The sequence below is a fragment of the Boleophthalmus pectinirostris genome, unplaced genomic scaffold, assembly GCF_026225935.1.
Source record: "Boleophthalmus pectinirostris isolate CB_2022bp ecotype Guang Dong unplaced genomic scaffold, ASM2622593v1 HiC_scaffold_202, whole genome shotgun sequence".
NCBI classification, from domain to species: Eukaryota; Metazoa; Chordata; class Actinopteri; order Gobiiformes; family Gobiidae; genus Boleophthalmus; species Boleophthalmus pectinirostris.
The window spans coordinates 1-25,000 of record NW_026571159.1 but is presented as its reverse complement, the minus strand read 5'-3'; the positions used below and the strand labels follow the sequence as shown (position 1 = coordinate 25,000).

The 25,000-nt window shown below is 38.2% G+C and overlaps 2 protein-coding genes across 2 annotated transcripts; both read left to right on the top strand.

The window, feature by feature from the left end:
- Nucleotides 1–296: 296 nt before the first annotated feature.
- f5 (coagulation factor V) lies at nucleotides 297–6,662 on the top strand (the record flags this gene model as incomplete). The annotated part of the gene is made up of 13 exons (XM_055156864.1): nucleotides 297–2,560; nucleotides 3,248–3,416; nucleotides 3,495–3,731; nucleotides 3,806–4,022; nucleotides 4,097–4,276; nucleotides 4,376–4,492; nucleotides 4,579–4,650; nucleotides 4,748–4,833; nucleotides 4,916–5,071; nucleotides 5,142–5,286; nucleotides 5,387–5,538; nucleotides 5,621–5,803; nucleotides 5,894–6,662. Coding segments are annotated over 13 exons (4,125 nt in total), but the record flags the coding sequence as incomplete, so codon positions are not given.
- Nucleotides 6,663–7,902: 1,240 nt separating this feature from the next.
- Nucleotides 7,903–12,154, top strand: rgcc (regulator of cell cycle). Its single transcript, XM_020936330.2, has 5 exons — nucleotides 7,903–8,059; nucleotides 8,170–8,343; nucleotides 10,334–10,441; nucleotides 10,518–10,580; nucleotides 11,523–12,154. Exons 1-5 carry the CDS (start codon nucleotides 8,032–8,034, stop codon nucleotides 11,528–11,530), a joined length of 381 nt encoding a protein of 126 aa, XP_020791989.2. The 5' UTR covers nucleotides 7,903–8,031; the 3' UTR covers nucleotides 11,531–12,154.
- The last annotated feature ends 12,846 nt before the right edge of the window (nucleotides 12,155–25,000 follow it).

The following is a 25,000-nucleotide window of genomic DNA, read 5'->3' as shown; positions in this document are numbered from 1 at the left end:
TTTACATGTTGAATCCCAAAATATTAAAAAAATTTAATGTTTTTTTCAATGACACATCTTTTGTAATAGACAGGAGCAATAATTGTAATCACAATTAAAATGTTCACAGCAGTAGAATTATGACTCTATACTAGCCATAACAGCGAGGGATTACACATACACACAATAGCCTGCATAGCCAGCACTTTTTTCTCGTTTATAACAGGGATAAGCTCCAGACCCCATGTGTTCTCACTTAAAAGAGCTAATGAAATAATTTGTGTCAACTGATAGACTTATTAATCTTGGTCTGATTTCTAGGTATATGGCTCCTGGCATCTCTTAGCACCCATGAAAGCACTAAGGGTGTCCGCGTCAAGTTCCAAGATGTGGGGTGCTTCCGAGACTTAGAGTTGGACGAAGAAGAGGGAGATACAATTAAATTCACAGAGTGGAAACCTGACAGTTTGGACGTGATCCAGACAGAGCAGGAAGAGAAGAAGAAGAAGGATCAGGAGAAAAAGGAGAAAGAAAAAACTGTAGAAGTAGATGAATACACAGAGATATTTGCCGCGGAATTGGGCATAAGGTCTTTGAAAAACCAGTCTACAGATATGGAACAACTGGATTTGGAGTCTGTTCTGGACTATGACACAGTGGATATGCCAGATGGAGATGCAGATACACTAAGTACAAAAGGAAAAAATGTTACAATTAAAACAGACACTAGTGCAGAGGCTAATATTACTGAGAAGGTTGAAGAAAATACAAGGGGACACAGTGACACAGAGATCTTGTCAATTGGACACAACAGTTTGGAAATAGATAGTTCAAATCTCACTGTTTTTGACAATAACTCTGAGATCACGAATGAGACCAGACCACTCTCGATTGCAAATGTAATCAACACCAACAGTGACCCCTCTTCAGATGTAAGAAAATTATACATGATAAACGTGACTTATCTGAGTGATTTTGTGGCAGATAGTTCAGAGGAGATTTTTACAAGAGGGGACATATTCTCCTACGATACACCTGATAACTCCCACACTGATGAATACGATCATAATGTGAACATTGAGAATGCCTCAACCGGGCCACAGAAGACAGAATATAATATCACATTGGATAATACCTCGGAAGATGTCAGTAGAAGTGCTTATTTGAATTTGACAGGGACTAGTGACAACTCCACTAGGGGGCACCAACATCAGTTAAATTATACTAAAAGTGCCATTGCTTCTAAATTGTTTGAGGATACAGCAGAAAGCACAACTCCAAATGTCTCTAAGGAATTGACCACTTCAACAAATTCCACTTTAATAAATTCTACTGTGACTGTGAATAATACAGATATTGTTACAGAAAATATTACAACTTTTAATTCTTCCCTTGATATGGACAGTTTAACCAATCACACGTCATTAATGAACAAAACTGGCAGTTTCTCTCAGCATGCAGTTAATTTGCTGAACAGCTCTGTTACCCTGGAAATCACAGAGGAAGAACTTCTCAATAATGGGAGCAATGACAACACTGACTTTGAACCAGTGCCATCCAGTTTAGGAACCTCAAATTTGTCTCTTGATGCAACAAATTTACAAAATGCTTCTATGTTTTTGGAAACTGCTTTTGAAAACTCAGCAAATCAAACTTTTTTGAACTCATCTGAGATTGAAATTGCATTTGTAAGTGCAGCAGACTCTACAGAATCAATTGAAAGTTACTCTAATGTCTCAAAAACTCAGAATACAACTGGTGATTCTTTCAAACTAAATGCATCTATGGAAATCAATTTTGACATGACAGAGAACAAGACCTGGGCAGATGGAAATACAACCCTTGTGAAAAATGTCTCAACTGAAACAAAACCATCTAAAAGTAATTCTTATATTGTGCGTAGCTCTGAAGAATTAGGTGCCTCTGTAAGCAGTGAGGAAATTGTTATTTACCTTCAAGAAAACGCCAGAGAAGCCATTAAAAGTAAACCAATTAAAAATCCTGCACAAAATTGGACTTATGACATAAAACACGAAACTGTCCCAATGGAAATCCCTGATCACATTGTCAAATACATCAGTAAACCAGTGCCCCCCAAAAAAACTGTTAAAAAGGTAACCGTGCGACACTGGCCACATAAAGGACAAGGTATGAAGACCAAAAAAAGGAAAGACTATGTGCCTCAAGCTCAGAGCGGTCCACTCTTCTCCCCTCGTGGATTTAACCCTGGGATGTCTCCAAGGGGGTCGAGACCAGTCTCACCCAAACCAATGTCTGATGAAGATGATCTCATCAACAACCCCATAGTGATAGGTGTGCCCAGATCAGACTTCAGTGACTACGAACTGTACATACCTGGGGATGAACCGGACCACCTGGACTTGGATGAACTCAAAAACGTTAGAGAGGAGGAGTATGAGTATGTGTCCTATAAAGACCCCTACAGTAGCAATGAAAACATGAAACATTTTACCCTGGATGATGCCACCAAATATTACCTAAAAAATATGGGAAAGAATAGTAAGTTATATTTTATCGCAGCTGAAGAGGTGGAGTGGGACTACGCTGGCTATGGGCGCAGGTAAGAGTTGTGTTTATATAACATGGCATTTATACATTTTAGTTATGGTCAAGGTATTTTGGTATTTCTGAGTTTATTTTTTTCTGAAAGTTAGCCATGGTTTTGTATGATCTTTATGGCTTATAGGATTTATAAAGACTGTCTGACTCCATGGTATAAAACAACTATATACATATTTGCATTGTACTATAGTCTATTGATACTTTGTAGTGACATTGTGCTGGAGGTGTTCTACATATATGTGTATTGGCGGATGTTCACCAGTTACCATGGGGTCACAATGCACAAACACAACCCAATAAATTTTAATAATATCTGAAGAAAATGTCTCAAAGAAAAATTTTGGTTTGGATTTAACAGCACATTTTTAGGAGTCTGTGATAAGTACAAGTGTTTATGATCCTGTTTAATTGTTTTGTTTTCAACAAAAAAATTAGAGTAACCAACTGAAAAACTGTGCTAAAATAAAGCTCAGATTAAAGTCTAACAAGCTTCAGATAGAGCAGTGCTCAAAGTTAGCATCACACCCTCAGGGAATGTTGATGACATTAGCTGCAAAGTATTGATACACTAATGGCAAAGATGTATGGAACTGACTCAGTGCAAAATGACAACTGTATATTTTGTTATGTAATGTGCGTAAATGAGCTTAAAAGTCAGTTAATTCATTGTTGTATTTTATTACAGGAGACAAGAGAGATCAGAATTAAATAGCCGTGAGACAAAGTTTAAAAAAGTGGTTTTCCGAGAATACATTGACAGCACCTTCACTATACCAGACATCCGAGGAGAGATAGATGAGCACTTGGGAATTCTTGGACCTCTTGTCAAGGCAGAGGTCGGACAGGATATTGTGGTAAGACAAAATCCTAAATGTTTCACACTAATGAATTTTGTTTACACTAATTAATTCTGGTGTCTGTCTTGTGTTTAGATTGTGTTTAGAAACAATGCTAGCCGCCCTTACTCTTTACATCCCAATGGGGTTGTTTACACTAAACAGACTGAGGGGTTAAACTATGAAGATGGCTCTAAATATTGGCATAAGTATGACAATGAGGTCCAACCCGGCAAAAGCTTTACTTATTTATGGACTGTCCCTCCCACAGTCGGCCCAGCAAAGGGCGAGTCCGACTGCAGGACTTGGGCTTACTATTCTGGTGTTAATCCTGTAAGTATTACTTTCAGTTAGTTAAAGAGTAATTTTTGTAAATATATAATAAAGAGATCATTGTTGTCTTTTAGGAGAGGGACATCCAGTCTGGTCTGATCGGACCCCTGTTGGTGTGCCGTGAAGGGACCCTTAATAAATTAGTGACAAACACATGGGAGTTCACACTGCTTTTCATGACTTTTGATGAGTCTCAGAGCTGGTACTTTGAGGAGAATCTACAAAAAATTCAAAGAAAAACACGAAGGAAGAGTTTGACCATGGCTCTGAAAGAAAACCTACAGTTCCACAGTGAGTGACTTAAAAATCAAACTACTGAGGAGTACAGAAATATGACTACATATTTTATTGTTCTGTTATTTTAGCAATCAATGGCATTATTCACAGCCTTAAGGGCCTAAGGATGTACACCAATCAGCTGGTTCGCTGGCATCTAATCAACATGGGCTCTCCAAAAGACTTCCAGAGTGTTCATTTTCATGGTCAAACCTTTTTTCACAAGAAAATCAAAAGTTATAAACAGGCCGTTTACCCACTATTGCCAGGTACCCCTAGATTTCCGTATGTCTGATGAATACGTCTATTGTTATTTTTGCAATGGACTTTTGTATTTGTATTTTTATGTAGTATTAATTTTATTTTAGGAAGCTTTGCTACTTTAGAAATGATCCCATCTAAGCCAGGGCTATGGCAACTGGAGACTGAGGTTGGGAGTGTCCAACTAAAGGGCATGCAAACTCTCTTCCTCGTTTTGGATGATGGTAAAATATTTAAACAGAACTTATTTATTGTTTTTTATTAGATGTTTTTTGTTTCACAGAACTTTTGCTGTTGATTCTGTTTTTAGATTGCAACCATCCATTTGGACTGGAGTCAGGCAGTGTGACAGACGTTCAGATGACAGCTAAAAACTCCAGAGGTACAAAACATTTATGTCATCAGGGCTAACCATCATAAAATCTCTGATGATTACAAACATAATTTTACTGATATTATATTTGTATGTTGTTTTAAAGGGTACTGGAAACCACATCTTGCCAGACTGAACAATGCAGGAAAATATAATGCATGGAGCACTGATGAAGACAACAGTTGGATTCAGGTGTGCTTTTGGGGAAAAATACTTGGGAAAAAGTACTTCGCACAGCAGTTTTGTTTTCATTTTTACATGCGTTCTCTCCCAGGTTGACTTCCAGCGCCCTGTGGTGATAAGTCAGATATCCACCCAAGGGGCCAAACAGATGTTTTATTCACAATATGTCAAAAAGTATGCCATTTCATACAGTCATGACAGACGGAAGTGGACATTCTACAAGGGTGACAGCAAGAGTGTCAGAAAGGTACAAACAGCGAAAATAAACTTCAAATTCACATACAAAACAAACCTAAGTAGCCCACACTCTTCAATAGATTTTTATTGGGAACCAGGAAGCTTATGAGACCAAGACCAATACCTTCTTTCCACCTGTAATTGGTCGGTTCATTCGGCTCCACCCAGTTGAGTGGTATGACAAACCCACAGTGCGCATGGAGTTCTACGGCTGTGAGCTTGATGGTAACAATGTTAAATGTGTTAAGTCACACAGATAAAATAACTACACAAAAATATTTCAAGTACTTTCTTTTTAACATGTGTATTAAATGTGTGGCCTAAGGTTGCTCTGTGCCTTTGGGGATGGAAAGTAGACAGATAAAGGACCATCAGATATCAGCTAGCTCCACAGCTAGCAGCTGGTACGGTGGACCATGGAAACCTTCTTTTGCACGTCTCAACAAACAAGGAACCATCAACGCATGGCAGGCCATGGTAATGTTTAAATAAAAAAAATTATAATACAATTAAAGGAATATCCTAAGATTTACAAAATGCTCATTCCTGTTGCCTACAGACAAATGACCTGCACCAATGGCTCCAGGTGGAGCTGCCTCAGATAAAGAAGATCACAGGCCTTGTAACACAGGGAGCCAAGGCTCTGGGGAAAGAGATGTATGTGATCTCCTTTTCTCTGCAGTACAGCAGCGATGGACTTCACTGGACTGACTACACAGATGATGAGGCCATCTTATCCAAGGTACGTTACACTTTAATGCTTTATTTCAATCAGTGAAATCTATATAAAAGATGGTTGAACGTGCAATGCTTCTCTGTCTCCTCTCCACAGACCTTTATTGCAAACACAAACAACTCTGACCATGTGAGAAACTACATCTATCCACCCATTTTCTCACGCTTTATCAGAATAATCCCCAAAAGTTGGAAGAACACCATCACTATGAGGATTGAACTTCTGGGCTGTGACTTTGAGTGACTCTGACAAATACATGCACATACAAAAGGATACGTAATGTTTGTTTGAAAACAAACTTTATTCAGGTAGTATACACAACAACATTACGTAACAGTAACATCACTAACAGATAATGTTTATTTTGACTGTCCCTGCATTTTTAAAGTTCTCCTCAATACAAAACAAAATGAATAGGCATAACACTGTGCATGCATTATAATAACTGAGAGAGAAGACATTTGATGCTAAAACTTATTTTAAGGACGAAGAAGTCATGTGGACATAACATAAGTGCAATAAATCTTAATTATGCAATATGACATGCTGCGTTAACATAGCTGTAGTCATTTAAGAGGACATATGTATAGCTCTACTATGCCATATGCAGAACTCATCATGTTGTAAAATAAGCTGTCTCATGAGAAACTTTATGGCAACATAAATGATCTGTCACTGCAAGTTTGTCTTTTAAAAAAGGAATGTACTGCATCTCTGTACAAAAACACACAAGGTTATGAATATCAGTATTGTTAGTATGTCTATATATAAAATATATATATTTTTTACAAAAAATGAATACCAATATATGTAAATATGTGAGGACTTTGTAATTAATTTTCTCAATAAATATAATTGAAATTTAGTTCCTGGCTAAATTATGTATGAATGTAAAATGCTAAATAGAAAGTCAACTCAAATACTCAAAGTATGTGAAGTGATAGCTTCTCAGGGTGTCCTGAAGGCGTCACTTTTAGCACCTCAGCCGATGCCAGAGCCACTGTTAAGAGCACCCAAGGGTGCAAGAGTCAACAGACACGTGCAGCTGCAAACACATGGCATGTTTATCCATTTGCTGATCATGTTGAACTAGGCAGTGGAGGTGTGAAAATCTCAGCGTGACTGGAGTCCACACTACTTATCCATGAAGATAGATGGGCTCTGGAATAGTTTTATTGGCCGTCCAGCCGCCAGACGGCTTTAGGAGGACTCTGCTCTGGCAGCTGTTGGCATCAGTGTATAGACTCCAAGAATGTAGTGTATGATAATAGGTATTATTGGATAGAGATGGACTGTAGTTTAAGGTCACTGATTTTGAGGAATGCTTTATTGTTAATTTTCATAGTGTACCACAGGGGGGCACTATAAGATTAATCAACAGCATCTGTCAAGACCGTTCAGATAGTATTATTGACTTGTTGAGTTATCTAAAGTTTATCTAAAAACCTTGTTTACTAAGATAAAAAATTAAAAAAGCAACGCGTTGTACAATATTAGTAGTCTTATTTATTTTGTAGCGTACTTATTATGGCTTATATGCTTATGGGAATAAAGTAATATTCTGTTTCAAAAGTTTTGAGAAGGAGGAAATACACTTTGAACATAAATTCTTCTGTCTATTTACATTTTAAGTTTTCATGTTTAGTATTTTAAGACTTTTTCGGTTATTGCATAAAGAGGCCGAGAGTATTTCAGGTATGGTCCACATGGCCCAGAGTAACCTATGCACAGTGAGTACCGGAGGAGATCAAATTCTATAGCTTCCTCCAGTGTCATATAGCGGATTCAACGAGCAGGTAAAACTGTATGTTGGCTTATGGCTCTGACACAAACTGTAGTGGCCGCCCGCTGTCTTCCTGTATATGAGTCTATGACCTGCTTCTGTCATGATCTGCCCAGAGATAAAATACAAAACGAACTGAGCCATCGCATTAAAAATATCCGTGTATTACACCCCTGCCTGGCAAGTGACACACAAGTTGTTTACAAACACACTTTTTTAAGAGGGGGCGACGTCAGCGCAGTGTAACTTCAACCGGGGAACACTTTTATTGGTCACTCCCCCCTGGTCCTCTCCCTGCTCCCGTCACCGCCCCCGCTGAGCCCAGAGGTCGTTAAAAGCGCCAGAAGCCAGAGGATGGTTAGTTCGAGTCTTGAATGAGTGTAGAGCGCTGAAAGGACACGGTTGGACTATTAATAAAGGGAAGATTGTATTGGATAAAATCACTGGAAACATGAAGTCTCCAAAGCTGAAGAGCCAAGGTAAACAGGGATTTATAATATAATGTAATACATATATATAATATGCTATGGATAACAACTTTACGCACGAACCACGTTGGAAAAAACAAACTGTGTGAATTGTTTTGCAGCAAAATTTGTCAGTGAGGAGGATCTTGACGACGTCCTCGGTGAGTTTGACGCTGTCATTGAAGATTTTACGTCGCCTATTGAGAAGCGTCACTTCAGGTATGATGAGCACCTGAAGACCATGAAGAGAAGGAGCAGCGCGAGTGTCAGTGACAGTGGCATCAGTGACTCAGAAAGTAAGCCCTAACAAATGGAAACAATGTATAGATTACGGTGTATCTGTTTACCACACTTGACAGTTGAGATGGGTGTTAACGATTTGCAGTGGGAAAGACAGCGAACGTGCCACTTAGCGCAAGGCCATCGGTGTGCGTAAAGCGCGAAGAGTATTCTATAGTATTATTTCTTCTGTACTGTCTATTGTAATTTAATTTTATCTCATATTTCTCTACATCGTGATTATACATGATATCATAAAAGTCTACATTAAGGTCTTGATATTAAGACAAATTAACACTTTTGGAACTATATATTTGTTACTAAACAGTACATTAAATATTCCATTCATTTTAGCGCCTGAATACCAAGCATCGCTATACGAAGCCATCCCAGTGTCAGATTACAGCAATAAAGTTTGACAGCCTCCAGAACGGAGATCAGGCGCATGTGAGCCTATACTTTTTAGTGTGGTCCCATCCAATCACATGCCAATGCTATTCTTACCTCTAGGTGTCAGTTACTCAAGAGTCTGCCTCATTTATGCCTGCATGGTTTGCATTTTGTAACATTTGAGATTTGGAGCTGTGCTGACTTGTAATGTGGCGCATCCAAGAAAAAGATGATCTTCACAGGCGTGTAGAGATTTGGCTGAAAGCATATGAAGCTGCACCTCTGGACAGATTTTTTTTTTTTTTGCTATGTGGTATTTTATTTATAACTTTCCCCTCCGGCATTTGAACAAAGGTGTTGCTTTAACTTAATTTAAGCATACTGAAAATCCTCTCTTATTTATCTTATTTGTAAGTTGGCAAGGAAGGAAATGTGAGCAATTATGAGCAGTGTGGAAAAAAAGCAAAAGAACATCAAGGAAAAGCACTCAACTACATTTAGATATACCGCAAAGGAATTCAGACACATAATGCAAATACCATTTCATGCCGTTTTTAGCTTGAGCCACTACTTTGAAGTTACATAATAACTTGAAGTCTGTCCTGGCAATGTTTACCAATGCAGTTTAAAAATTTACCACCAGTACCTAGCAGGTAGTTTGTCCACTATATGGTCTTAAAACCCCAGGAACAGTCTTGGAATTGGCATTAATTGCACTAACAAGTGGTTGATTTGCCAATGGGATCAGATTCCTATGAGGGCTGTGTCTTCTCCATGGCAGTCCTCTGAACAGGGGATTGTCTCACTCAGTGACACTATTGTGCTTCTGTGTGATGGATGGACAGACCGTTAGCCACTCCGTTAAAAGGGTCTTGTTAAAGAAGAGGATGTATGGGACAGGAGTCAGAAGGATGGGGGCAGTTTAAGTGATTGGCATATGAGTTCACTTTGGTGGTTATCCAAAACATTTACAAGTCCAGAATGGACCATCAAGATAGGTGATTGACAGGCAACAAGAATCTGTTCAAATATCAACATCAAATTATTTTTGGTTGACTCTTGGAGATGTTTTTTTTTTTAATGTAGAAGCATTGTATATTTATATTTATCCATTATAAGACTAGAATGTTGGACAACAAAGAGCAAAAATATAAATAGTAATAAATTCAATATAAGTAGCAAAAATAGCAAAGGTCTCAAATAAGGCATAACTATATAAATGTATATGTACATAAGAAAAAAAAAACATTGTTGGTTTAAGAATGAGAATAAAATCCCTAAAGCGTTCACTAGAGTAACATGATCTAAGTAGTTCCTTAAACCATTATATCACTGTCACTTGGGATGATTTATGAGATGATTACTTATGGATACAGCTTTCAATGCAAAGTCTAGACCTCTATTCAAAAAGGCACTATAGAGTCTTGTCCCAAAACCCTTGCTACTGTGTGTACTGTGTATGCATATTTGTGTCTACTACAACCGCGTGCCTGACAGTGAGAAAGTGGAAGGCTGTCATTACAGGAGAATGCATAAAATTATACACTTAAGTTACTCTCTGACACAGATCCAACATTTCAACATAGAAGCTAATTTGTTTGTTTTTGTCTGCATCAGGTGCAGAATCGCTCAACAGAAACAGTTTCAGCTTCAGTGACGAGAGGCTCAACTCACCCACGGGGCTCCCCTCCAACCCCACCTCACCCACCCTTATGTCACCAAAACGTAAGACACAAAAATAAAAATAATGTACACTTTCTCCCTTCTTTGCTTGATAATTAATAGTTTTTCTTCTTTGTAGCTAAACTTGGAGACACTAAAGAGCTGGAGGACTTCATTGCTGATCTGGACAGGACATTAGAAAGTAAGTGCCTATGAGCTTTTAAACTGCAGTAGCTCTTATGAAGTACCCTGGCCCATTTGCCCTTTCTTTCACCACTGTTAATGAGCTGCTGTTGAGCACTCATAAAGTTCTCCAGTACTAGCGTGCCATGTTAATGTAAATGACTGCTTTGAGTGTTTTATCAAAGACATTCTGATTGTATACCCACTTGTAACAGGACTCAGTAGATTGCTAGGTGATACTTGTAGTACAACATGGCAATAGTTTGATCAGGACTAAACTGCAAGGATCAGAATAGGTCTTAATTGGGGCTAAACAATGAGTAGGTTTAGAGAATAAGAGAGGAGAAGGACACACACCTTCCATCCTAAAGAAAGTAAAGTAAAGAAAAGTTAGGCCACTGAACTCCAAAATGTATTAATTTGATTATTTTCAAAAGTTAATGAGCTGTAAATTAAAAAAATATGTTGCATTTGAGTTGTGTGGACCAAGTTTTCCTACGATAGTTATGATTACATGAGGAGGACATTATGTTTTCTGATGTATATTACATAGAACTCATTGTAAACCTGTTTTGCCCATCACTACACCACTGATAAGGCAAAAGTGCGAGGAGTGTGAGGAATGTAACAAACTGTAAATGTTAGAAGTGGGAGTTCAAAAGTTTCCGTGTTTTCTGTTTTCCTCCTCTGCTGCTTCTCTGTTATGTGTTTTCCTTCGCCGTTTGCTCAATGATCTTCTTTCAGCTCCATCCTGTGTAAAATCCCAGACAGTGAATGGGCCAGTCAGGCAGGCAGTCGGCCAGACCCCGCTAGTCCCGTAGAAAGGCGCGTTTATTAGGGCCACCAGTGTTTACGATGTCCCCCTCAGTGGAGACCAAACCTTTCTGAGAATAGAACCAGCAACCCAGGAGCCAAGGAGTCCCGCTCTAACCAGCACTGTCTGTCCCTGTCCTTTTTTTAGGCATGTGACACTGTGAGCCGTGAGGGACGAGGAAGTGGACGTCTGTACCCTGGCTATAGCACACATCTGGAACCCACCCAACAGGAAACAGCTGGATGGCACGGCAACTGCCAACGGACAGGGACTGTGTGAAGAGTTTAGCTGGTATTTTCCTTGACTTAGTCCTCTGCACACGGCAGACCACCTGAGGAGAGAGGGCAGAAGATGGCTCTAAATTAGCACGGTAGAAACAACATGGACAATGTGTGAGGGTTTGGACTCCTTCAACTGGAAAAGACTTGGACTTAATAAAAGAGTCACTGGATCCTTTATTGTTAGAAGACATACACTTCCTCATCCAAAACTTGACCTGGAAGATTATTTAATATGGCTTTTATATTAGAAATATATTTGTAATTTTATAGTGCTACACATTTGTAAATTTATCTGTCTTTTTGTGAAATATATTTTTGTATCTTGTGTAAATAATAGTTGTCTCAGATTCTATTTGCCTTGGCATTAACATAAGTCCTTAAGTCACATTTAAGTCTATTTGATCTGTGATCTTATATTACTCTGGAAATAACTGGAATGCAAATGTATTTAATACAGATAATGTCTACCAGAGTTATTATTAAAATAATATAAAAATGTTTGGTAATTAAAAGTGTCTGTGCTATTCATACCAACACTGATATTGTTCAGCAAAGTCCTATCTACAATCACTGGGTGTGGGCAGGTTTAGAAAATGTGGACAAAAGTTACAGATGATAAGCACTGGCTATGGTCAGATGTGTTTTTATATAACACACATATCATGAGGCCACTCCCATGTGGGGCTGAGGAGTGGATTGGACCTCTCAACATACAAACATAGAATGACTTAAACATCATATAGCTTATAAAACACAATCATAAATGTCAAGAGTATTTTAACCAATCGGAATAAAAACTGTACATGATAAATATGTAACTGAAAGCACTTCACCTCTCCAATGCCCTGTGCTTGATACAGCAGACCTACATACCATGCCCCTTCTTTCTAAGAATGTAAACTCATATATGTTGCAAAGGCAGTGATCTGTCATAAACAGACGTCACGCCTCTCTACCTCCTGTGCTCATTAATCAAACCACTCGACAAAGCCGTCACTTACGTAACTCCGGCCGCGCCTGGGTCTATTTGCAGAGGTAGAGGGAGACACCGGTGTGACCTGGGGCCGGCCCTGTAGCAGGTGTGGCTCAAACAGTCCAGTGTCAGAGGACTATGCAATCAGCTGAGGCCCAGGGTCATGGACTATAGACAAACATGCTTCTACTGTATGGTAGCTACTTAGGGAATGCATGCAGGTGCACCATACAATTATAGCCACATAATAGTCCTAATCAATTGCTTCAAACATAGCACACTGGCAGGCTTTACATGAATGCATTATATGTAGAACTACTCTACTTCTACATCTGATTTAAATCAAGTACACGTGTATGAGACAGTGTTTGCTTGGTGGGAGTTGATCTGTTGGCAGGAAGTTGGCACAGAGATGCCAGTATTCATGTTTCCTCAGTACAGTGGGCAGAGTGGATATTCACTGTGCACACACAAACACTGTCCCAGGGGCTGGTTTTAGAGGTGTCCTGCCTGTGGCTGCAGTTGACACTGACCTGGACCCCATGTTGACATAGCACATGATCCAGGGCAGGGTCGCAGCCTTCTTGTTTAAAACAACCACTCCACTTGGCATCAGAGGGCATCTTTGGCACTGTGCTCGGTACAGTATGAGGGTTGGCCTTGGCAGCAGCAGACAGTGTGCACACTCCAAAGTGTGGGAAAGTGTCCACCGGAACTGAGAAAAGTCAAGCATATAATCCAAACCATTAAAAACTGTACATGAACCATCACATTTAAACAGTACACTTGTCTAAAGTCACAGTTTACAGTAAATATACTGTACAGACATCATGATGACTTCCCATGGGAGGTCCCTCACTGCTCCAGTGGTCACTCTATGAATAGTTTGGGCAGAGACTCACAGATGTGAGTCCACATCACAAAGAGTCAGAATTACACAGAGGCAAATATCAGGTTCAGTTTACTCTGACTCCACATGACTGAGGCCAGATGTTCTGGTGCAACCCACCAGCAACAGCAGCAGCAACATGCTCAAGTATGAACATTTATGAACTGAACTAAAGTCAGCCTGATGCTTCTCACCCATATGTTCACTCTATTTTACTACTGTGTAGTTTATCATTTATATGCTGCTTATTTTTTGAAGACCATATCTGAATGACCAGTTGGTCTCATTTGTAAATAGACTGGCTTATGCTTTAACATGTTAAAAATCACATCAAATATACCTGTTAAAGTAAAAGTAATACATGAGCAATTCCATTATGTCATCCTTATGACTCTTGCATGTTACTTATGTGACGGTATTTTCCTCTTAACTGTCGGGGGATGGTGAGGTCACTCTCCCACAGCAGGCAGATGCTGCACCAGCCCCGTGACGCCCTGAGCCTAAACAATGTGAGTGGGTGTGTGGAAAGACAGAACTATGGATTTACTGCAGACCAGAGCTGAGCAGCAGGTGCTAGATGACTTTCTCAATACTTAATCTCTAAGAAAGACATGTGACTTTGCACTGACTTGCAAAAAATGTGACAATAGGATTAAACCACAGACACAATTTGAGCTATTATTATGACAACAAAGCAGTTATGTTAATATCCTGGACTTTTCTACTGAGATGTAAGTGATATCATCTTCAAAGTATTTGTGAGAAATGGGAGAAGAAATATGAATTAAGTTTTCTGAAAATGAGTATAAGCAATTGAACTGTTGGGGAAAAAAGTTGAAACAGGACAAAATACTGTCTCTGAGGCATGTATACCACTGGACAATGTGACTCATATATGTGGTCATTTAGGATTAAGTCAGCATTATTGACTATGTATTTCCACATATTATGAGTCACTGGCTGATGCTCAAAAGTTATATATGGTAAAGAGAAGAGAAACTACTACATATTTTCTTTGTTGCGTTGTGTGGTTTTATTAAGTTGACTCCAGATGGCAAGTTACTGCAACTGGCCTCCCGACAATTGTCATCTTCTTCCTCTATGTCTGTCTCACATCTGTTGCAACTTATCCAAAGAACAAACATACCACAATAGGCCTACATTCAAATTACATTCTCCTTTAGGAAACCTTCTGTCTACGTATATAAGACATTATTGTAATTTGCATATACCAGCACCATCAATCACTCAGCACATCAATGGCTTCACAAACGCTCTCTCTCTCACAGAAGAAGATATACACTGATGCATTTTGTTCTCTTCTAATTCCTAAGTAGTCCCAGAGCAGCATTACAAAGGAGCCTCTCTTCTCTCAAAGCACCGCACTGTTGTTCACACCAAGGGGCCGGATCAAACTGAGATGGGCTCACAGAGGTGCGTCTGACAACAACTCCCATGTACCTTTTACTTGATAATACTTTAATTTAATGTTTGCCAGTAAGGATATTCAAATTCAAGTTTCATTACAACAACAAACATGACAGTTGCTGGTAAGGATTAGGTTTTCAGTTATCATTAAAATAGATTGTAAAATGACTGCAGACTGTTGCAAATACCTCGCTACACCATGAAAATCTTGAAAAGGCAGAGTAAGCTATTAAGTGTCTATTCAAGCTTCCTTAATTTCTGAGGTCAGTCATCATAATCCTATTTATCTTAAGTCTTTGTACAGACATCAGCCCTGGCATTTATAACAGTTAAGTATTAGTTTTTTGTCAGTCATTCCTCAACAGAAGCCAGTTAAAAAGTGTGTTGAGATTTACCTTCAGGCTAAAGTAGAGGAACCTGTCATTAAGATGAATCTCGTTTTACTTGGTCAGAGCAGTGGACCCTTCAGTGTTGGATTGTTTTGCTCAACATAAGCCTCAGTGTCTGTGTCCTGCTGCAATGAAAGGCTAAAGGAAATCTGTCCTGGTCTCTTAACATTTCACTTAAGTTTATTATTAGAGTAATTATGATTTTCACACAGAGAGTAGATCATATAGATGGTGCACATTGTTTGAAATGTAAGAATTATGTTTAAATTCTTGCCTAATTGTGGACTGAGCACATTAGTATGTCATTTCTAACAGGTCGAGAAAGTCATGCCTCCAAGCGCCGATGTCAAAACTTAAGTTTAAAGTGATTCTCTGACAGCGTCCTCAGGCACAGGCTGTTTTATCTGTGAGCTGAGTTTCATCTTTAACCTTTGGGGTAAATCAGCTGTAATTATACTGCTGTGTTCTACCAGGACAGGCTCAGGCCCAGCAGTTGTCTTTTAATCACTGGACACAACTCCATTGTTCTGGACAGATAAAGGTTATATTTTTGTATGTTTAAATAAGTCATTATATTTTTGTTCCAGTACCTGTGTTCAGATAAAAAGATTCAAAGGTGCAATTTGTAACTTTTCTGGTGGAGGGTCCGTAAAATGCTTTTCTTGATGGAGATGTTATTGCCTTGTCTGGAATGTTTCACAGTATGACTTTAAACCTTCCTATCTTCATGGAGACTAAACCAGACCAAATTACAAGTCAGGTCTGTGGAGAGGCAACCCTGCTCACAGTCAGAATGCTTGTTTTTCTGGGTATTTTTGAGCTATAAAACCATCTGTGAGTGAATAAATTTAAGGTAGAGCTGTTTAATGTCCTACTGTGGAACATTGTAGACAGAGAAGCAGGTGACGGATCCCCAGCTAAAAAGTTACATAGTGCACCTTTAAGTCACTAGTTTACTTCATGACCACATTTTTAAATTTTTACTTGTAGATATACATTCATACAATGACCAGTCTCTTGTTATTTTTGCTACTTATTTTGAATTTATGATAACCACTTATATTTTTGCTCTTTGTTATTATAATATATTGTGAGCTACTGTGAGCTACTGTGTCCAAAACATTGTTTAATAAAGTTTGTTTTAGTTTGAGTCTAAGAATCAGATGGCATTAAAGGAGGTATTTCCTGACTGTTGGAGATAATGAGCGCTATCAAGATGCTGTGGCCGCTCTAATTCTGTTATTCCTGACATGTTTCTTATTCATTTGTCCAACAGAAAACACACTGTCCCATGGTGTTTACTCATAAGCATGTGTTGCAGAATCTCATTATCCTGCATTATTAGATCATAGAAAGTCATCAGCTGAAAATTATATTTAGCATGAGGAAGAAAGTACATTGACCTTTCTAAACTTCCTGTTTTCTAAAATCACCTGACCATTTGAAAGGCTCTAGGCAGGAAAATGTGCACAGAAAAGGAGAAGAAACCTAAAAAAAAAAAATCCTCTTTATCTGTAGCTATTGAAATGTTCCATTTGTCATCATTATGTTCATTACTGGTTTTGTGCTTCAGGCTATTGTTGGGATAAACCACTAGACACTGTCTGCTGGACTCTCCCAAACTCAGGTCAAAGCACCACCCTCGTCTGAGTTTGAAAATGACATGAAAGGCAATTAGGAAATACCAACACAAAACAATAAGTGCATGGATTATGTTACGATTTTATTACAAAATTAAAACATTTATATTTCAACCACACTTCCTAGCTGCCTGCATTTGTCTCGACAAATAATCTCCTGTAATTCACATAAATGCACTCTCTCACCATTTACTAGACTATGTGCTGCAACCTTCTTCCATCCAAAACCCACAGTACCAAAACTACAGCTTCCTCAGCCTCTCCATCTCCTCCTCCTCCTCCTCCTCCTCACCAATGAAGGCACTAGACTGATTTTTTTTTCATTACAAACCATCAAAGAGTGTAAAGCCTTTTTTTTTTTTTTTTCAAACAAATTTCCTGAATTATATGTGAAAGTAGTGTCCTGGTCAAATAACTGACACATCTGTTAATAATTTTGCTGCTTAATAGTGGATATGTATTTTTTTTTTTATATACCTGTCAAAAGTTTGGACATACTTTTTCTTTTACGGTTCAATATTTTCATGATTATTTACACTGTAGATTCTTACTGAAGGCATCAAAACTATGACTGAACACATATGGAAAGTTTTTTTCTCCGCTACATAATTCCATACCTTGCATCCCAGTTCATGTCTTCTATGTGTATATAAAATGTAAAGTATTTTAAACGTAAGGGGGGAAAGACACTGAAAAAGGTGTGTCCCCACTTTTGACTGGTAATGTACATGCTCAATGTGAGTGAGAAACACAGAAGAGAATAGACTGGGGAAATTTTGGAGTGAGAGAGTGAGGGAGTGAGAAACACAGGAAGGAAAGAGTGACGATGGAGAAATCTGCTAAACAAATCAGTCGATGATCTGCCAGTGAGTCCAAGACAAACACAGTTACAGTCACTATGCAACAACATCAGGAGTCGATTCTAAACAAGTAAAAAACACAGTGTGTCTGCTGGACATGTGCGATTACAAGAGCTGCATCAGCAACAATCCTCCTCATGTGACTGTGAGCTGGACGTGCATCTGCTCCACTTCCCTGGATCAATCTCAAGTGGGAAATACACACAAAACAAGCCAAAACTAACAACACACAAGGCTGCCTGTGCCACAAATGCATGAGGAGATACAGTGGTAATTCTGAAGCTAGAAACAACAAAGCTGTTACATAAATTCAATGTCTGTGCTGTGCTGACGGCTCTCACTGCCAACTCAGTCCTTGTTATCAGAGGTATAATACTCCCTACAGTGAAAGCATAGGGAGACTGGACTGTACTATACTGGGATGGACAACACTATTACTGTGTGTTGAGGGTTCATGTCTCCAAGTCCTGGGTTCTGTACTGATGGTCAGTAAACTTCTGTATTAAAACAGCGCTGGGTCTCTTCTCTTCAACTCTCAAGGTACTACAACTTTTTCTACAAATATAACAAAAGGAGTGAAGGTTTTGCCAGTTTCAAGATGAAAAAAATATGAAGGACTCTAATAACTGTAATAATTGAAAATCAAATAGAAGGGAGATTTTGTTATCATTTATACTTTTGCGTTAGTAATGCTAATGAAAGTAACCCAGAAAGGTTAAAAGTGCACAATGTCATTTGGTGAGTGTCAACCATATGCTTATCTCCATGACGATGAATGCTTTGCTTGGATCGTTTTTTTTTTTTGTTTCTTTTGTTTTGTTTATTTGTACTAGGTTGAGTCATTGCTCCACAGATCTAACCTGTAATCCGGTCTGGTGGCGTAACCAACTTGTCTCCATGGAGATATATTTAATGTTTAATGTATCCAAAATATACAGATACAAAAGTTACGTGTATTATTGGTGATAACACTGAGATTAAAAATGACTGCATTATTAGAAATCAAAAAAGACAAAAACACAAGAGCCTTAGTAAAATAGAATATTGAAAAAGCTGCTGTCACTGAAAATGTCTACTGTACAAGATGAGTGTGTTTGAGCAGAATTGTGAAAACTTGCTTCCAGGTGAATCCTCAGGGGCCTCACTGCTCAAACAGAACACAGGTCTACCGCTCTGACCCATAAAGCCCCAGGAGAGAACGCACACTCCACTCACTGTAACCACGTATGTGCAGAATATCAGAGTTGAACTACAACATTCTTTTCAACATGAGATCCCAGGTCTGTCCTTCAAAATCAACCAAAAAGACAAGAAGGAACAGACACAGCTAGCCTATATCTATAACAAATCAGACGAACGTATTTGTTTAGATCCGTGTTTAGATGTTGTCAAGGGCAATGTTGTTTATCATATTTATAAAGAGCAACAAGCCACATCCACAAGGTTCATGACTCTGTACAGCTGCTTTAACTGTCTTAAAAGGAAGAGATAAAGGTCCAGTTAATTTGAATTTTAAGGTATTAGTCTTAAATATTTTGGTGAACTATGTCTAAAATGCACTTATACTATGGATATTTTGCAGTGCATCATGCAGGGGTGTTGTACATGTTGCCAATACTTGTGAATTGTGAGAAAGTTACCATGGAGACACAATGTACACATTACCAAACATTGCAAAATAAGGCTTGTCCCGTCTAATCATTACAAGACTTTTATTAAGGTTTAGGCTTAGGGTTAGAGTTTTAAGGTTAGGGTTAGAGGGTGAGGGTCAGGGTTAGGGTTGTTGTTAGAGTGTTAGGGTTAGGGTTAAAGTGTTACGGTTATTTTTAGGGTTAGAGGGTTAGGGTAAGGGTTAGAGTTTTAGGGTTTGGAGTAGAGGGTTAGGGTTAGAAATTTAGAGTTAGGGTTAGAGGGTTAGGAGGTTAGGGTTAGGTTAAGGGGGTTAGGGAGTTAGGATTAGGATAAAGGTTAGCGGATTAAGATTAGGGTTAGGGAGTTAGGGTTAGAGGGTTAGGGTTACGTTTACAGTTAGGCCTGGCATTGGGATTGGGGCAAGGGGTTCGACTTGTGCTTGGGATTTACTGTTATTAGGGTTAATGTTGAGCACGGCGTTTGTGAGGCGCAGCATTTGTGGGGGCAATGTGAGCTGGGCAAGGGCTGTTTGATGCCGATTGAGGTTTTAATTTGAGATTTGTTATTTGACTTGTTTAACAACAACAAATCAGATCACATGTTATAGTTCCATTTAAGTAAATTCTTTCTGGTCAGATTGTGTTAAAATAAAAGTCAGATTAAACTAACTTGAGTAACAGCTTCAGACAGAGCAGTGCCTACAGTTAGCATCATACAGGGAATGTTGATTAGCCAGGCTGGCGCCACCTAGTGTCTCCGCTCAATTTAATTTCTCTCCAGTGACTAGGTCAGGAATCGGAATACACTAGATGGTTTGCAGGAACCCCCAGAAATGCGACACCGTGCACCAGCCAATCAGCAAAGAACCATACATTCTGGTTTGGCAACAATTCCCAAGATCAAGGATTTAAAGCTGGAACAAAGAGAATGTTTGGTGAATTTTATCGTTTTAGTTTATCAACGTTATTGCCCTTTTTCCTATGGGATTTGGGAAAATCTTAATCTACCAGTTAGCCCTGTTAGCGGTGTATTACATATGTCAAGACCAAATAGCAGCGATTGGTTAAAAAAAAAAGTACCCGCCTACCATCGAGTGAACGAATCCAAATGCTGCGAGGTCAGACAGTTTCAATGAAGTGAAACCAGCTGAATGTTGATGACATCAGCTGCAAAGTATCAATATGTGAAAAGTTCAAGAGCACAGTTTATAACACTGACCACTCCTCAGCCCCACAAACATTTCATTGAGTTTCCAAACCAACTTGAGTTATTTATTTAACAACCTTCACCTGAAAAAAGGTTTTCCACCACTTCAAATGTTAATGAGAGGAACATTTATAAACAAGCTGTAAGTGTATGTATTTGCACTCAAGCAGTGCATATCTGTATTATAGTAAATCCTTTTCTCCATGGAGATGTTATTGCTTTGTCTGGAATGTTTCACAGTATGGTATTAAACCTTCATACCTTCATGGAGACCAAATCAAACAATGTTACAGGTCAGATCTGTTGAGAGGCAACCCCACTCAGTCAGAATGCCTATTTTTGAACAGTAAAACCAGTAGAGCAGTTTAATATCATATGTGGAGCATTCCAGGCAGAGCAGAGACACAGAGGTGTCGGACCCCCAACCATAAAGTTACATAGAGCATTTTTTATTTATTTTAATGTGTACAGTAACTGTTACTTGTAATAGTGATAATATATGTCAGTAGTTTTGTGATTTTTGTGCAACTCTGCAAGTTCTACATGTAAATATATTATAAAACAACAATAACATCCTCGCCAGTCTAGAGGTGCTCTAGTTTCCCTGGGCCTTTGGTAGAGCTCTTCCCTTTACCTCCAAGCGTCATATATACTGGATAAGCTCCTCTGACGTGCTGAAATCCACTCTTGTAATTTTCTGTTTACAGTAGTTAGTTTTTCAGCAGGACGTGAGGATCTGCAGTGTGAGCCCGTGCATGTGTGCAGGGGCATTCAGTCTTGTCGGGTGCAGCAGCAATAGATCTCGAGTCTGTCATCAGTACAGTTTATAAGGCCAAGTCCCATATTCAACACACAGCTCAATTAGGGTCTGACAGGACCGAGGCAGGGGCAGGGCCAGCAGTCAGGGGCTGGGGTGGGTGAAGTAACTAGTCATCATGTCGACTAGTTGGTCTTTTTTAAATGACCTTGCTTATGATGCTCATGAAAAATAACCCTAACTGTTGGGGTTAAGTTTTTTTTTTTTTTAAAGGTCCTATATTATGCAAAATTGACTCTTGTGAGCATGTTAGGATGTTGTTACCTTGTCAAAAACATATCTGGAGTTGTGTTTTGTTTTATTCTCTCACGTCTGAGTAATCCTTTATTTATTAGTCTGTCTACTAGTACATCTCCAAAGCTCAAAATTCTCAGTTCCACCTTATGATGTCATGAAGCTGTAGTTCTTAAGTTAACAGCCTTTACCTTTTGTAGGAAATTTCAGGGCTGAAATTATCCAAATGATTCTAGTGAAGGTGTATGGAGCACTTGCTGTGTTACCACATGGCATCACAAGGTGGAAAAGAGTGTTTTCTGTTTGAGAGAAGAACTCAGTCTATATATGAAGGGTTTGTGCGTTAAATATGTGTGAATGAAACAAAACACAACTTCAGGCATGTTTCTAATGAGGATACAATACATAAAATATAAATATTTATAACAAAGATCAGAAAATAGCATAATATGGGCCCTTTAATATCCAGTATCGTGCATATTATTGTTGCGTGATTGGGCAGTAAACTTAACCCACATTGCAAGCTCTACTTTGCACGGGCTGGTTGTAACATGAATGTGTAAAAATCAAATCTTTCAATCTGCTGGCCTCAAGATATAGCAAAAAACCAAAATGTGGGTTATGTATCTGGTGCAGAACTCATTTTGTTATTAGAAAATTCATGGTTGTGAATTATTATATTATAATATTGCATTTATTGTATTGTATTTGTCAAACGTTTTCTTTTTTAAGTCAATAAAGATGCACATTCTTACTTTGAGTGGGGGGGCCCTTTCACACATCTGACCTGTTACTTCGTCTGATGGAGCGACTGTTTAGTACCACTATGGAACATTCTAGGCAAAGCAGTAACATCAAGGCAAGCAGGTGATGGACTCGCCATGAGTAAAGTTATATATAGTTCACCTTTAAAATGGCTGTGAATATATTATTTTTATACCAAATTGTGATGATATACACATGCAAGTCTATTAGCCTAGAGCTAAATAAACAAAAAATCTTCTCTTCAGGCAAACACACTTTCTCCACTCATAAAGTCACACATGTTATACACATGTTAGAGAAGGCTTTTACATCCTCAAACCACATCTCCAAATAAACACCGTCAAATCAGTCACATTCCTGAACTGTGGGTGCAAATCTTCGACTGGGAGAAAGTATCAGGGCCAGATCAATCACGGCCTTGTTTACTCTGGGACAATCAGTTTGGTGTCCTAGTTCTTCCCATTGACTTGACATGACATTAGTGATCAATTACAGTGAGTAATAGGTCACTCCAGGTCAGAGGGGGGATGATAGCTCTGAGTTAACACGTGAGAGGCAACTTTAAATCTAATGGACACCCACATGATCAGCTGTATTCACAATCAATACAAATCCTGTTTATAGCTTCTATTTCTGACACAATTACAGACACAATAACAATTATGAATTATCCCCTTTCACATCTTCCAAAATTATTTAGTTTTTGGTTATATTAATAAGCATACTTTTTTAGTTAGTTTGCAAATTTTCCTCCATTTGACATAATCAATCATGTTAGAATAATTCATGAATAACACAACATTTACACATGACACTTATTACTCTACTGACCAAATGGGTTTAGGCTGGAAGTTTAACTCTTATTTTGCTTAACTTGTAGTTAATTTGGTCTTTCTTAGTGTTTACATTTTATTCTGTTTTTAAATTAGCTTTTATGGATGTTGGAATTTTCTTAACTATTACCTATATGTGCAAAAACAAGTGCTTTATAATCAGTACTGGTCCATATGGTTGGTTATAATGATCAAACCCAATTTATCCAGGCTAAGAACTAACACAAATGATAATAAAATGAAAATACAAATGTTTGTTTCTATGTACTATACAGACATAACAGTTTATTGCTTCTAGATGACATCAGCCCTTTAAAAATGCATCACCACCAAAATTTTCTGTTGCCATTTCCTAAACCACAAATGACTAAACCGTACGAGGAGGGGGAGAACCGCACTCTAACTATGACTAATACTTCGAGTCTAGACGCCTTATCTGCACTTGTAATTCTTGTGAATGAGAGACCAGGTGTAGGTTAAACTGTGTGAGTTTAAGGTGACTTTATGAGCCATATCTTTAACTTAATCCTCAGAGTGTCAATAATGTCCAGAAAAAGCTGAGAGGAAACTACATAATTGCCACATTTCCACTGGCTAAGCTGAGCCAAGGCCGAGACTGTGGGATAGATAACACCCTATTCAAATACTTTATGTCAGATGCAATTCTAATTGAGAAAAGACGAAGAGAAGATTTTCGAATTGGCCAGCACAGATTATACGTTTTCAGTGGATTTAACAATAGAAAAGCATGCATTCTGGTTGACATAATATGGTCTGGTAAGATTTATGGTTAGAAATGATGGAACAGATGGCCAAACAGGAATGAGAGGTAACTGAGGGGCAAGAATAATTATTTAGTAAAATGTTAAATAAGTTAAAGTTGAAGTTAAATAAGCAAAGTTAATATTTTGATGAACTACTATCTGGAAAATGCAATAAGTTCCATGCACAACTTCACTGTTACCGTCGCTACTTCCTGTCCAGTTTTATCTATTTTTTCGGTGAGGTTTTTGCCTCGTGCTAAAATAAGGAAATCTTTAATAAGGCAATGAACAGGGAGTCTAGGGTTGGGTGTCACTGATACTATAAAGTACACAAATAAAATAAAACACTTCAGCGGAGGACACTTCTATGTTTAGAAAGAGAGATGTTTATGTCTCAGTGCTAACACTAATGCTAATGTTGAGGCATAGAAAACATTAAAACAACACCACAAGCTGAAGTATTTTAAACATGAAAAATAATTGGGTAGTCTTTATTTTACTCAATTATAATTTTAATGGGCAGTTTATTTTATGTTTAAGATTTTAATAAAAGTGACTGTCAGCTTTGAGACACATTTCTGAATTAAACAGAAAATAATTATGTGTATTTTAATTATATGGAAAAGTATATTCTTTAAACAGAAATTTATTACAGCATTTTACAATATTTTCTAAATGTGTATAGGTTCAATTATACAGACACATTTAAATTACAATAAAATTATCAATGATTTCATGAGTACATTTTCAATGATGTCCACAGATAACTGCAGTCATTAAAACAAGGCAAGTGGACAATAAAAGCACAGACATTTTCATGAAATAAAACAAAAAACAAAAAGAAATTAATTTAAGCTAAAATGAATGGTTTTAGCAGCAAAGTCTAGATCAAAGTAGATTTTTCAGTCACAAAC

Bases quoted from the DNA above. Each gene is read 5' to 3' on its own strand.
- rgcc (XM_020936330.2), top strand. From the start codon at position 8,032: ATGAAGTCTCCAAAGCTGAAGAGCCAAG. The intron at 8,060-8,169 runs GTAAACAGGGAT...ATTGTTTTGCAG, and splicing joins TCCAAAGCTGAAGAGCCAAG to CAAAATTTGTCAGTGAGGAG. The intron at 8,344-10,333 runs GTAAGCCCTAAC...TGTCTGCATCAG, and splicing joins TGGCATCAGTGACTCAGAAA to GTGCAGAATCGCTCAACAGA.